The sequence below is a fragment of the Eutrigla gurnardus genome, assembly GCF_963514095.1.
Source record: "Eutrigla gurnardus genome assembly, chromosome: 3".
NCBI lineage: Eukaryota > Metazoa > Chordata > Actinopteri > Perciformes > Triglidae > Eutrigla > Eutrigla gurnardus.
The window spans coordinates 31776282-31791193 of NC_139917.1; the positions used below are offsets into that span (position 1 = coordinate 31776282).

General features: G+C 45.3%; 1 protein-coding gene across 4 annotated transcripts in view; it reads right to left on the reverse strand.

Annotated features, from left to right (window-relative positions):
* The window catches only part of LOC311011245 (uncharacterized protein), a 35872-nt gene that overhangs the window by 15580 nt on the left and 5380 nt on the right, over positions 1–14912 (reverse strand). For 3 of the 4 annotated variants that reach the window (XM_084006076.1, XM_084006075.1, XM_084006074.1), the window contains exons 2-7: positions 8633–8705; positions 8459–8523; positions 8248–8364; positions 6829–7609; positions 1910–2083; positions 74–263 (exon numbers count right to left, since the gene is read on the reverse strand). In XM_084006076.1, the coding sequence (XP_083862202.1) occupies positions 74–263; positions 1910–2083; positions 6829–7609; positions 8248–8364; positions 8459–8467 (1271 nt within the window). In that variant the 5' untranslated portion in view covers positions 8468–8523; positions 8633–8705. Of the gene's footprint in view, positions 1–73; positions 264–1909; positions 2084–6828; positions 7610–8247; positions 8365–8458; positions 8531–8632; positions 8706–14912 lie in introns of all 4 variants that reach the window. The other variant, XM_084006077.1, reaches the window with a different exon arrangement.

Consider the following 14912-nt stretch of genomic DNA (forward strand, 5'->3'; position numbering starts at 1 on the left):
TCAATACGGAAAGCCTCCCGGGCTCTGACTTGGTACAGAGGGTGTAGGAGGTGCAGTAAGTGGAGTCTGGTACCTGGAGGCCAGCTTGTTCTTCTCCTTCCGGGACCGGGCCCGGGCCACGGCGGGCAGGTCGTTGACCGGGCCCATGCCGTCGATGGCGGCGTTGAGCTTCTGCAGCTGCTCCCCGATGTTGTGGAGCTTCTGGGGGTTCGGCGTTAGGTCGCTGGCATCCGTCTTGCGAGCTTTGCGCCGCCCTTTTTTACCTTGACGAAGGACAAAATAATTAATTCTCTTTCTTGTCTGGAGAAATCCTCAATCAACACCCGTTAACCAAACGTTTGCTGTGCAGCAAAACGTTTCCCAGATCTTTGTCACGATTCCAAATTATGCTTTCTCACCCAGAAATCCGTATTATGGAATAAGAAATGTGAAGCCAAGGCTGAAATGGTCATTCTCTCTGCTGGCCACCAGGGGGCGACTCCTCTCTGGTAGTATAGAAGTCTATGAGAAAATGGTCCTACTTCTCTCTGCTGGCCACCAGGGGGCGACTCCTCTCTGGTAGTATAGAAGTCTATGAGAAAATGGTCCTACTTTTCTCTGCTGGCCACCAGGGGGCGACTCCTCTCTGGTTGTATAGAAGTCTATGAGAAAATGGTCCTACTTCTCTCTGCTGGCCACCAGGGGGCGACTCCTCTCTGGTTGTATAGAAGTCTATGAGAAAATGGTCCTACTTCTCTCTGCTGGCCACCAGGGGGCGACTCCTCTCTGGTTGTATAGAAGTCTATGAGAAAATGGTCCTACTTCTCTCTGCTGGCCACCAGGGGGCGACTCCTCTCTGGTTGTATAGAAGTCTATGAGAAAATGGTCCTACTTCTCTCTGCTGGCCACCAGGGGGCGACTCCTCTCTGGTTGTATAGAAGTCTATGAGAAAATGGTCCTACTTCTCTCTGCTGGCCACCAGGGGGCAACTCCTCTCTGGTTGTATAGAAGTCTATGAGAAAATGGTCCTACTTCTCTCTGCTGGCCACCAGGGGGCGACTCCTCTCTGGTTGTATAGAAGTCTATGAGAAAATGGTCCTACTTCTCTCTGCTGGCCACCAGGGGGCGACTCCTCTCTGGTTGTATAGAAGTCTATGAGAAAATGGTCCTACTTCTCTCTTGATGTATTATCTCAGTAAACATTGTAAACATGAGTTTATGGTCTCAATCTCTAGTTTCAAGTCTTCTTCAATCCAGCATGATGTTCATTTAGTACATTATGGTCCATTTAGAGTCCACCAGACCAGAAAGCGGGGGATGCTTTAGGGGCGGGGCTTACCTGCTGATTGACAGTTCGCTACCACAGGGTTTTTGTCTTACAGCTTAAACTCTTTCTTACTGACTTATTCGGCATTTTGTGGTACTTTACTAATTTCTAGACATTTTCCAGATTCTCTCTCTCTCTCTCTCTCTCTCTCTCTCTCTATATATATATATATATATATATATATATACATACGAGATGGATATATGTAAATCTATATGTAAATCTTTGAGGCAGTAGATGCTATTGAATTGTGCATTAATGCCTCATATCATATTGGATTCCTCTGAAGAACAAAGGCAGCCAAACTGCTGCACAGCTGATTCACTTAGCAGGGAAACGTTGAAAAATTCAGATTGTGACATGAAAGTTGTATGTAGGGCACATGCCTGAGGGCCCCGATCCCATTCATGTCACATGAGAGGAAAGAAATGGGACACTTTCAGCTGCAGTGTGAATCCCGGTTTAATGTCTCCTCGTTCGGCGTACGTTCATCTCCAGCTACGTGATTGGAGGCTTCAGCCGACAGCCTATTAATTATCTTTCTGATTAACCAGCTCATCAGAGTATCTGATGATGACATCGTTCATGGGTTGCCGTTCTCACCCTCTCGGCGGTACAGTGTGCTGGGCAGAGTGCTGGAGCTCCAGGACAGAGACCAGTGGACGTCCCCGCCGAGCTTCTTCTTCGTGGCCGTCTCCCGAGCGCGCCGGTACTCCCAGAAACAGCGGCGCTTCGATGGGCGCTCGCCGGGCTGCCTGGCCGGCTCCGCCTCCACCTCTGAAGGGAAACAAGAGTGCATTTTTTAATTTACGCATCGATACAAATGCAGCTATATAATACCTATGTATTATTATTATTATTATTATTATTATTATTATTATTATTATTATATCAATGCAGATGGTGTCTAGAGTGTTTTTACTCCGTTTCAACATGAACAGAGGTTTAACGGGGAGGCTGAGCTCTACTACAGTACACACTGAGGCACACAAGATGTGTTCAAGACAGGAGAAGTCAGAATTAGATTAGCTAGAAACAGCATTTAGAAAAACAAACATTCAGCCTCTCTCCGTTTTTATGGTCAAAGAAAGAGCTGAACGACATAATCCAGAAGAGAAGCATCGATGCTGTGATCCAATCAATACTCCGTTTTATTAATATATCATGAAGAAAACAGAATCTCACAACACTGACGGCTCTAGATAAGATATTTAATTAATAGGAGAGGAACGCCCCTGCCAGTTAATATGAGCGCCCGGTCGTAAATGACGGGTATTAAGCGTTGCCTGGTATGAAATCACGCTGGGAACTCCGAATCCACCAACGCTGTACGTCCTCGCCACACAAGCCGACCGTCAGCTGTGTGGCGTTTTGTAGAGGCAGACACCTACACGAGCATGTGGAGCGTCGCGGAGAGCCTCGGGCGTGCAGATCTGTGCATAATGGCGTCATAAATAATAAACAACGTGGAGCGCTGCACCGGCAGAACACGCTTCATCAAACACACCAGTTAAAAAGTTAAAAAAATCATTTCAAACGCGCTGCAAAGAACGTTTAAATCACACTGAAAGTTAATAACCGTGAAGTCCTATCCTAGCCATTAGTACGGGCATCTGTCACACACACACACACACACAAACACACACACACACACACACACACACACACACACACACACACACACACACAGATACAGATGGTTTATATAACATCATGTCGTCTGGTCCTGTCTGCAGATAGCACCATCGTCTGTACTCTCTCCCTCACCTCCTTCACTCACTCCCTTTTTGTTTTATAGACGCTTGTATATGAAACACACACCACTCCTCACACACACCGATCCTCACACACACTGATCCTCACACACACTGATCCTCACACACACCGATCCTCACACACACAATGCCACGACAATGCAGAGCAACAATGGCGTCTGGCCACCGTGGAAACACGACCCCCGGGGGCCAAGCGACCTCGTCATCACCTCGCAGCGAGAGGCCTGAGATTTTGTGTTTGTGTAGCGGCGGGACGGTGGGAGAGGCAGAGGGCCTGGGAAAAAAGATGCTAATCTGAGGTGAAGGTTTACATGCCGAGTTATCTAACACGTGTTTATGTTCCACGTCCTGTTAGTCTGGACAGGGAGTCACCTCCAACATCCAAGCCGCTCCACTCCGTCTGGAGGTGTTGTGTTGCCTGTATGCTGATTAGCTCAAGAACTTAAATAATAATTCAGTTAAACGGAAACTCCCCATGATTATACTTCTTTAAATAGTGTCGGCACGGTGCTGGAAATCCTTGAAAACACTTGAATTTTAGCAGCGTTTTCAAGGTTTGAAAAGTGCTTGGATGTAGACTAAAGGTCTTGAAATGTGTGTTGTATGTGATGACATCTATAATAGAACAGAGGAAAGAAGATCTCCATATCTGAGGGACTGAAAACAGCATTTTCTGACATTTCTTTATGAAAAATGACTTTTGATGATGAACAGATGATGAAAATAGTTGGTGATTATATTTCTGTGGATCTGTTAGTGGAATTAGTTTTCCTTTCATTTGTGGTCCTTCTGTAAAAAGCTGTCTCCAAACATCATGTTGGTTGTTTAGAGGACAATAACATCTCATTTAATGTGATGAACAAGTGACATAATAAGTAGACTGAATACTGACCATTGGATTGGTACAAAGATGGAGTTTACCACAGCTGGAAGGGGCTGGAAAAGCATGGAGATGCACCTGGAAATGCTTGGAAAGTGCTTGAATTTGACTTTGGAAAAGATGGCTAAAAATAATGATTATACTTCTTTAAAGTTGGAGGACGTGAAACGGATTTGAGACAGAATGGTGAAACAAAAAGCCTACATGGCTGGTTAGCGTCCAAATCTTTCTAATTTATAAATGTTATAAATGTTTCCACCAGTCGATCGGTTGATGGGAGGAATTACAATCTGCATCTCTCTATGAAATAAATCTGTCACGAGTGCACTCTACCTGGTAGCATAAATGAATTATAAATGAACATAAAAATCTATTTTCAGCATATTCAATTATTTTTAACCTTATTATCTTTGTAATTAAATGATAACGGCAGCGTGCACCGCCCCCATTCTTCATATGATGTCTGAAAATAGGACGAGCTGTCGAGTGGTAGCGCCTGCAGTTATATTTCACACAAAAGGCTATTTATTAGATCAAACGTATTGAAATATGTCAATTCTGATATGTTCATACTTAAAGACTACCCAGGCGTAAATTCTCACCGACCCATAAAAATATGACGTCAGACAATATCGTTTATTAGAATTATTTCTGGGGAAATATATCGTCCAACAAATGTACAAATCGTGGAAACATTTCTAAATATGTTCTAAATAAAACATTTAAAGCTGAAGCCTTTTTGTCATATTTTTCACATATTTAACAACAAATGTTGAAATCCTTTTGTATTTTCTGTATCAAAATCCAATTTTTTATTCTTCCTGGAAGACAAAATATGACGCGTGCAAACATCGACTAGAACTGACCGATTTAAATCAATAATATCATGACATCCAACTCTGGTGCGATCAGATGTAGGATTTTATTATTAAATAAATCACAATAAATGATTGTGGTGAATTTCCATTATGGGGATAATCGTCAATATCATTGGTGACTTGAAAAATTCATGGTAGAGAAGTGAATGAGAATAATAAATACAACTATAATTATATTATTCATGATCATCATCTTCACTAAAAGCATGTCTCATCTGTGACAGGATAGAAATATGTTTCTTAATAACATGAAGTGATTCCAATATGTTTTACTGTTTTAAGAGTTGTGAGCGTGTTTTGATAATTAAATATTTGATAAAGTGAACTGTTACTCTGATAATCCTGAAATGTTTCAGCTCGAACTCAACGACCTGTGCAGCCTTGAGGCTGAGTCATGATTTTGCGATCAATTCTGCTGGAGAATTATTTGCCAAAAAGTAAAATTTAGACCCTTTGGGCCCTAGTTTCGTAGCGCAGCGCAGGGCAGCGCAGGGTGGCGGAGCCGGCGTAATGCAAGTTTCGACCCGCGCAGCCTTGCGCACGGTCAGTTTGGCAGTTTGGTGGCAAAAAGCCTCGCCGAGACTGCGCTGAAAGCTCGCCAGCTCCAACCTGGTCTACTTTCGGCGCAAGGCGTAAATAAAGTCCATTGATTCAATGCGAATCACAGCTGGCGGAGTGGAAGTTTGGCGGACCGGCGCGCAGTGCGCACACGTCACCGAGACCTCACAGGCAGGTTTCCACAGTTCCAGGCACATTTACATGCAATAAATAATCACAACAAACACTATTTAATGCAACTAATTGAATCAACACGTGAATTTATATCTATATAGATTGTCCCGTCACATCTGACGTCAGATCAAAGGCGGATGGCACGCGTAACGGAAACTCAGCCTCTCGGACCAAAACATCTCCCTCTCTCTCTCCTGTTTTTTATAATATGGGCATTGTTATTATTATGATACGCACGCACAGCGCGTGATGAGCGTGGTGGGAGCGGCGGCGCTGCTTCTGTCATCGGGTTGTCAAGTGACGGAACTTGCACTGAACCTCCCCTAACGCATTAAAGGAGAGGAGAGGAGCTCATTTGATTGGTGAAGATCTGAATCGGCTGTGTTAATCCCAGTCCACGCCTCGTCTCCTCCTCGTCTCCCACTCACGCCTTCTTCTCCTCCCTCTTTCCCACTTGCGCTGGTGGGAGTGACGGGAGGTGTGCCTGCGCGAGCCTGCGCGGTGCACGAAACTTGCAAAGTCCAGGCGGAAACACCCCGTCGGCGCGGCGCAGGTGCGCTGAAAGCTGACTGCGCCTGGTCTACGAAACTAGGGCCCATTGAGTGTAGTAGTACAGGCAGCAGAAACACCTCAAAGCCACATTAATCTGCTCTTTACATGACACCGTTACCACGCGTGACTGTTTGTTTAGCTGTCATCCTCATTTGCTATTTTTACTTAAAAAAAGAAGAAGAAAAAATCACTTGGTTGCAGGTTTAACCGTGTTGTTGTTGTTTCAGTTCTGCTGTGTGCCGACAAGCGATCTGTGTGAGAGAGAGAGCGATGTGTAAAGAAATAATGAGGCGCCGGCTGAACGCTGCAGTCAGTATTTGGCGTGTTTGCTTTTGAAGCTGCTTCAAACTCCCGTTCTGCTGTTAATGGTTGTTTAACAATCTGTAGCGGCTTTCAGACCCTGTTCAACACGTTGGACGACGAGCCGGCTCACAGATACGGTGTCTGAACGAACACATGAAGGGACTCCAACCCTCAAAGCCACTTCATAACAGTGAAAACTGGAGCGTGCTGTCCGGGAATCACACCCGCAACTCTTGGTATTGAATGTGCCTCTTGCACCAGGCGGTCTGAGGTCTCATCTGGACCCGGGACAGCTGGTGCTGGTTTCCGTGTGGGCAGATGGGCTGCTGGCAGCGGCGTGATGAGCTGCGATGTCCCCGCCACACGGCACACAGACAAGAAAAAAACGAAAGCAGAACTCACCACATTCGGTTTCTGAGGAGCTGGAGAGTTCCGCTTCCACCGGCGTCTCCTCCGCTCCCTCCTCATCCTCCTCGTCCTCTTCTTCCTCATCCTCCTCCTCCTCGTCCTGCTCCTGTTCCTCCTCCTCTTCTTCCAGATCTATCTCAGTCTTGGCCTGGCTCTCCTCCCGGCCCCGGACCTCCTGCTTCGTTTGCCCCACCCCCTCTGTCTGGGAGTTGTTAGCGGGCCCCGCCCCCAGCTCCTCTCCCTGGTTCAGGGAGTAGTTGTGCTCCTCGCTGCAGTGCTCCAGAGCCAAGCCTGCCGCCGCCTCCTCCTCCTCCTCCTGTGCCACCTGATACACCTCCACCGTGCGCCCCCTTGACGGCCCTCCCTCCTGTCCTCCTCCGGCTGCTCTTCCTGCAACGCACAACGCCCCCTCTGTTGTCGTGGCGACAGAGCTACGCCCCTCCTCCCGACCTGCTGCAGTGGCCTGGACTTCCTGGACGACGGGAGGTGCCATGTGTCTGCTCCTCCTCCTCCTCTCCTCCTCCTCCTCCTCCTCCTGCTCCTCCCGACTCCTCCCCCAGCGGCCCATCAGGACTGCCTCCTCCGAGCAGGCCAGCAGCTCCCCTCCCACCCCGAGCCCAAGCTTGGTGTAGCGAGCCATCTCGTCCAGCGCCGACACGTCCCAGCGCTCCGGGTGCAGGTCCTCCCCGAAGCCGCCATCGTCCACCAGGTCGCTTAGCAACTCAAAGGGCCGTTTCCTTGGCGATGCCGGGGAGCCCAGCATGAGGAGCACGCTCTGAAAGGGTACAGAGAGATCCTTAAATATGACAGATTGTAGTTTCAACATTGCTCCTGTGTCACACATCAGGTCAGTAATTAAATACCCTGTAATTAAATCCTTCCAGGTGGCATTTTAGTGATTGGCAAACTACCAGAGCTGTACAATGATAATCTGTGGAACAGTCGTGTGATCTTCTTCACAGGAAAGCTCGTAAAAATGTTTAATATCTTTTTAACATTCGGTAATTTAATTATCTTCACAAACGGCGCTTCAACACGAAGGAGGAGACTGGAGCCTGTGATGTTCAGACAGAATCACCTGTATAACATGACCATCAGACATGGGAAAACCTGGAAAAATGTCTTTTATCAAAACAATCCAACGATCAGCTTAGTTGAGTTTCTCCCACCTGGCCCTCAGACTGGTTCACACCTGAGAGGCCAGGTGGACTGCAGCGGACTGCAGCAGGGCATCGACTGGGCCCCCAGAGAGCTTTCCCAGGCAGCGATAGGCTTAGTCAGCATTGATGGGACAAGGGCTTCAATATAACGTTCATTTGCATATAAAAGCCCCCTCACTGACTCTTTAAAGCGTACTTCACTGTCCTCAAACAAACATGAGTCACTCTGGCTCTCTCCGTTTGCTTGTCTTACCTGGTCGTACTCAGTCCTGCCCCCTTGTGGCGACATGGCCAGAGGGTAGGGGCTCAGCAGACCCCTGTGTCCCCCGTAGGCCTCGCCAAACGCAGGCTCCATCCCATTCATACCCGGCTGCGAAGGAAGAAAAAAAATGCACACGAGTGAGCTAGAAATCCAACGGGAATGAGAGCGCGGAGATTATCACGCTGCGGCGTTCCTACTTTACCTGAGGCATGCCCGAGGCAGGAGGGTGTCAGGTCGCGGTCACGGCGTCGGTTCAAGTGAGTTCTGCTGCACAACGGAGAAAAAACAAAGTGAGTTCAGATCTGAGACTTCGACGAGGAGGAGAGGGAGGATTTCATTAGAAAGATGGAAGGGAAGAGCAGGAGATGATGCTTACCAAAGGTTGAGAGGGTCAAGGGGCGGAGCTCCTTTCACATGTCGCAGCCCTGCAGCTCTCAGCCTCCTGGAGTCTGGAGGGGAACATTGGGGGGGCACAATTACACAGCAATAATAGCACAAACGGAAACATCAAAGCGTGGAGATGTGTGAGGATGTAGTTTAAGATCTCGTTTTTCTTGAAGTCGATCTGTGACCGCCACAACAAGAGATGCTATAAAAAACTGATAAAATGCAGGTTTTCAACGTGTCTTCCTCCAGAATAACACTGTTTTTAAACCTTTGGACAGAAATCTCTTCACAGATAGAATCTGGGTTTGTTTGCTGCGATGCATTTTCTTTTTTTAATTCTGCATTTATGAAGTTAAACATGAAAGATGTTGGAGCTACAGTATTTTATGTCTGTTCATGGTGGTTATTGTTGCTTATTTAGCCGGCTACTTTCTTCTTTTGATGCATCTATTTACGCAACATAAAAAAGCAGCTGCTCCCTGAAATGTAGGACATGTCATTTCCTGAGAAAGACCTGCCAACAATGAGCATTTAAAATAGCAAACGCAGAAGCTTTTAAGCACAAGATAAAGGTTGGGATTTAATCTGTAGAGCAGAAAAGAACTCATGTCACATTTGTAGATGAATATGTGGATAATTACCAGAGAGTAGCATTAGTCATTTCAGCGCTACGTGTTGTTACTATCACACGATGCTTCAAAGAACAACTTTGATGTCAATTTGTTAAAAAAATGACACAACCTGCTTTGAAGGAGGAAATTAAGACGTTCCGTATGAGTTGAGAAAGACAAAGTCATTTTCATTCATTTTTTGGGCCTGTGTTGCTTCTTTGCTACACAGTCTTATTTTATTGATTTCTTATAGTCAACAAATAATACAAAACCAGTTGGTGACTTCTCTGCCTATTGGTCCTTACTGGAGCTTTAAGTCTTTTTAACAAACAGGTTACAACAACATATGAAAGACGTGGGCATTGTAGTTTGTTAGAGACTCAAACTGACATAAACAGTGCATTTGTAGGGGACTATTTTCAGCGGTGAATTAATCCACATTTGGTGCTCTAGTGAGTATTGGTGGCAGCAGGACAATGCATGTGGGAGTGGAAATAAACGACAGTGTGTTCATGTGGTGTGCTGCAGGATCGAGTCTTTAAACCAGGAGGCAACCTCAGGTTTTGAGAAGTGAAGCCATGGTGTAGGGGCTTAAACTGTAGTTCTTCCTGCTGGCCACCAGGGGGCGACTCCTCTCTGCTTGTATAGAAGTCTATGAGAAAATGGTCCTACTTCTCTCTTGATGTATTATCTCAGTAAACATTGTAAACATGAGTTTATGGTCTCAATCTCTAGTTTCAAGTCTTCTTCAATCCAGCATGATGTTCATTTAGTACATTATGGTCCATTTAGAGTCCACCAGACCAGAAAACAGGGGATGCTTTAGGGCCAAGATACCAAAACTGGAAGCTTTAAAACGGTAGTCCACAAACCGACGGGTGACGTCACCATGACGACCACCACTTACCTACATACAGACTAGGGGTGAGAAAAAAAATCGATATTGCAATATATTGTTGTGCTCTCTGTCGCAATAAATAAATCGATACACTGACGGCAAATATCGATATTTTGGGTCTACGGGTTTTTTTTAGACTCCCGTCGGTGCGTCTAAAGGGGCGTTCACACCGGACGCGATAGACGCGAATTGAGCAGCGACTTTACATTGAAAATCAATGTAAATGGCGCGATGACACGCGATTCAGGCGGAGGCGGCGCGAATGGAGCGTCTGGCGCGATGAGACGCGGCGCGAATGAAGCGAATAGTCCAAAATGATCAAGCGGCGCGATACACACGTCTCACGTGATTGTATTCGCGTCTATCGCGTCCGGTGTGAACGCCGCATAAGCGTGGCCGTGTGCTGGCCGGTGCTGTTGTGAGCTTCAAGCGCTTTTCACACAGCATTGAGGGCATGAGGACCCACTTTTCGGCTGGGCTCGATTGCCTATTTACGGGCAGGATTCCAGGCGGCGCATGTTTACCGTCCGCCGGAGGGTCCGCATGTGTGGATCCGTGGAGCCGTGTCCTGCCCGTTGCTGTGAGCTCCAAGCGGTTTTCACCCAGCTCTGAGGGCATGAGGCCCGACTTCCCAGGTACTGGATGGGTGAACATAACTCTGCACATAATTGGTTGCATACTGAAATGTGCCCAATATTTCATTTAATTCTGATGTTATTCTTATCTTGTTTAGCTATTGTTAAACTAAAACGGGCCCAAGTTTACATAAAACAAGTTGCTACTGACTTTTCAGTATCAGAAAGCACTGTCCTGGTTTACATAAGACATGTTATTAATGTTCATGCACTTTAATGTGTCCAGCTGGACAGTGTTTATTCATTTGTACATTGTACGAAGTTTTGGAATTGATTTTTTATGCATATTTTTTCTTTTTCAGTCACATATCGTGATATATCGTTGATGAAATTTCTTGCAAATGTGTTTAGTGGCTAAATGAGACTAAACGTCATCATGCCATTTAGTCCGCCTTTCTGGTGGTGATGTGAAGTCATGTGACCTTGGTGTAGTTTGTTTGTAGCCTTCTGCCATTTTGGATTCAAGCCTAAAAAAAGATTATCTTAAATGTTTGTTTGCCACAGTAAACCTAAATCTGATGGAGGGTACCAGTGCAGGGCTCCAGACTAACTTTTTGCATTGGTTGCACTGGTTGCAACCTTTTTTAGGTGCACCAGCACAAAATTTAGGTGCACCCACATTTTTCATCGCGTTGCCTTTAACGGCAAAAAGTCACCTTTTTATCGCTCTCCTTTTACATAATGACACCCCCTTATGGCCTAGGTTAACTGCAGCACCATCAGCACCCAGAGGAACCGTTTTCTCCAGCCAATCTGCACACTGATACCCAAACGCAGTAAATGCTTGCTTTGTGGCACAATAAAAAGATCATACAGGTCACTAGATTGCAAATGGAAAACTGTTTATGTGATCTTAGCCTAGCCTACTTATATTTTTACTTAGGCTATTCATTTTTAATAATAATATTAGGAATAGGCTACTATACAATTTCCCATTAATGATCTCTCATGCTGTAATGTGGACCTTCAAACACTGTGCGTGTCCATGCTCCACCTCGACATGTCCAATTAACATGTTGACCGGCCTCCCTTTATGCAAAATGCAGCAGTAGACAATAACGCACGCCTTCATAGAGACGTCTGTGTCGCCGTCAGTCATGAATGACGTGTACGTGGCGTTTCCAACCTCAGCTGTCTTGTTCTTTAGTGTGTCGGCATTTTTTTCATCAGAATAATTTCGGACTTAAATTTAGTGAACGGCAACTCCTCCTTTGCAATATTGTATGCAACATTGAATTTTATAATAATTTCAGATTCCTCAGCGGACGTGATTGAAACAGCCTGACGCTGAAATGCAGCTGGATGAGGGGCCACTTTATTAACACACTTATCAAGGCATGTAGTATGCTTTTTGGACATATTGCGCTTTTTCAACGTCTCGATCTCAACAACTCTTCCACAAACGCACTATTACCGGCCAAATTCTTACCGCACTCCCGACAATAAATGCAGTGCATTGAGTCCCTTTGTTTATCGTACATCAGCCAGGGAAATTGCTTCAACCAGTCCTGTCTGAAGGCATATTTTTGGGCTTTTTAATTAGTCTCGGGGCGAGGCTTTCTGCCTCTCTTCATTTTCAAAGAAAATCGAAGTGCTCAGCGCTCATTGTCGAAGCGCTCAGAGTACCTGCTCTGCTTGCTCGAATTTTTCGAACTGACACAATTTACAGCAGTGAAAAGGACCACAGCCAATCAGAGGCAAGGACCCGCCCGAGCTCTGTCTCTTATTGGTTTAGACCACGATACCGTCAGGAGAACACAAAGAGATGCTGCGCTTATGATTTTTTTTTTCACCTGAGCAGCGTTAGGTGCACCAGTGCCACCTACAATTTTTTTCAGTCGCACTCATAAAAATTTTGGTCGCATATGCCACCAAAATGGTCGCACTCTGGAGCCCTGCAGTGAGATGCTAACTAAACCTACGTCATCCCTGCAGCGCCCTTTGGCACAGAACAATAACACACACACATAACAACTCATGCACTAAACTCACTGTTGCTTTTTCTTTTTCCGTGGCATTTCTTGACAAAAAGCCAGACACAGAATACGTCTGGCCTTTACTCTTTAACCCAGCTAACTCTGTCCTCTGAAGAGCTGCTGCTCCAACTCCAACCACGACGGTGAACTCCACCCAAGACCGTGAACTCCACCCACAACGGGTGAACGCCACCCAGTACGGGGAAACTCCACCAATCAGGAGAGCTTCCTGCCTGCAGATCCGCTCTGCGTCGGTTCATGTTTGTGTAACCAAAACTCCCGTTTCTTCACCGGAGACGAAAGGCCACATTGCAAACTCCTGATCAGACCAACTCCTTTCAGACGGTTACATGATGAAACACGGAGCAACACCGAGACACACACACACACACAGCTAGAACAATGCAGACCTACTGTTCGGTACCTGTAGAAAACCAGAAGAAAGCAGCTCACACTGACCCGGGATCAGTGATTGGAGAACAATGTCATAATGCGTTGGCTGTTGGTTGACCTCAGGCACACAAGAATGAGGAAATGAGGATTGGCTGGGCGGTTATGACGCTGCCTTGGCATGCCACGCGGAAAACTGGTATTTGGCAAAAGAGAAAGCAGGCGACCAACATGCTGTTTACAAAAGCACTCGTCAAACACATACAGCGATTTGAAGTAGATAACAAACGGGTAGAACCGATGGAATAATCCCAGCGAGCTACGAATCTACAGCTCTCGCGTCTTTCTGCTGAAGTTTCAGCAGCCGAGGATGTGAGAGAGAAAACTCTGGGAGTTTCTATCCGGTGGCTTTGTGTGGGGTGTTTGCTCATATAAACGGAATAAAATCAAATATTATGCTGTAGTACAAACATATCTCATATCCCACTACAGTACGGTCATCGAGGAGAAACCAGGAAACAATCGCATTCTAGAAGCAAAGCGATTCATCGATTATCTGTGGATTAATCCAGGCTAACGGTTTGGACCTAAGTGATGAATCGTTGCAGCCCTTTTTACGAACTTTATCATAATAATAGAGAGAAACACTAAGTATCAGCACTGAGTAGATGCATCATGTTACTCTTTACTACTGTACTTTGATGACTTTCAGAGATTTCATAACATCAGATTTTTACGATTAACCTGGCTGAAAACAATTCACGTTATTATTGCGATTTCTATAGAAACTAAAATAAATCGTCGGTGATATATCGGGACACCTTCACTCGATACAGAACTGCACGTGTAGTTAGAGTACATCACTGGACATGGGTACCACAGTATGTGTATTTTAATGGTATTCTTCATAGGTATACTTTATTTTTACTTCTGCACTTGAATAAATGCTCGTCTCATCTCTTCAGCCATCACTCTTCACTACAAACAATAATGTAACACTCAGACGATGCTGGCACAAACACAGACTTGTTACATAATATATCTGTGCATAACTCCTGATAATCTAAACGGAAGGATGAAGGCGTGTGAGACAGACTTTAAATTCACTGTGAGACATTTATTATTTAGATTGTTTGAGGTGTTTTATTCAGAATGTGATTCTCTGCTTCATCAATAAATCCTTCAAAGCATACTGCTGAGAAAACTAAAAAACAGCTGATTATCCACTAGGCTGACAAGTCATATCTGAACCACTTCTTTCTGCCCACGACAGTTATCTGAGGAATATATATATCAACAATTTCATGTCACCATCATCCTTCCAAAGTAAATCATTGCAATTCACCATATTATCCCAATAATCGTCGAAATAGGATTCAAACTCTTAAACCATCCTGGAATCACTACATTTAGTTAAGAAACACATCTTATAATAATAAAATTACATAAGAAATAAATGTATATGTTTTTGCATCCTGTGTTTTTTCCTGCATTCACATCTCTACCATGATAGCAAGCTAAACAGCTTCTTCACGTCACTCGTGACGATATTCACGATAACGGAAATGAACCATGATCCACTTTTTTTATCGCGATCCACCATATAATCACTGATAACCGGTTATGCAAAGTAGTGCTGAAGAGAAGACGACAACACTAAGAAAGGACAGATCATGTGACCAGTAGCTTTACATTTCCTTCAACCCTAAAACCAGATTCTGTAGGTTTATTTATGTTCTGTACCGTTCAGACGCTTTGT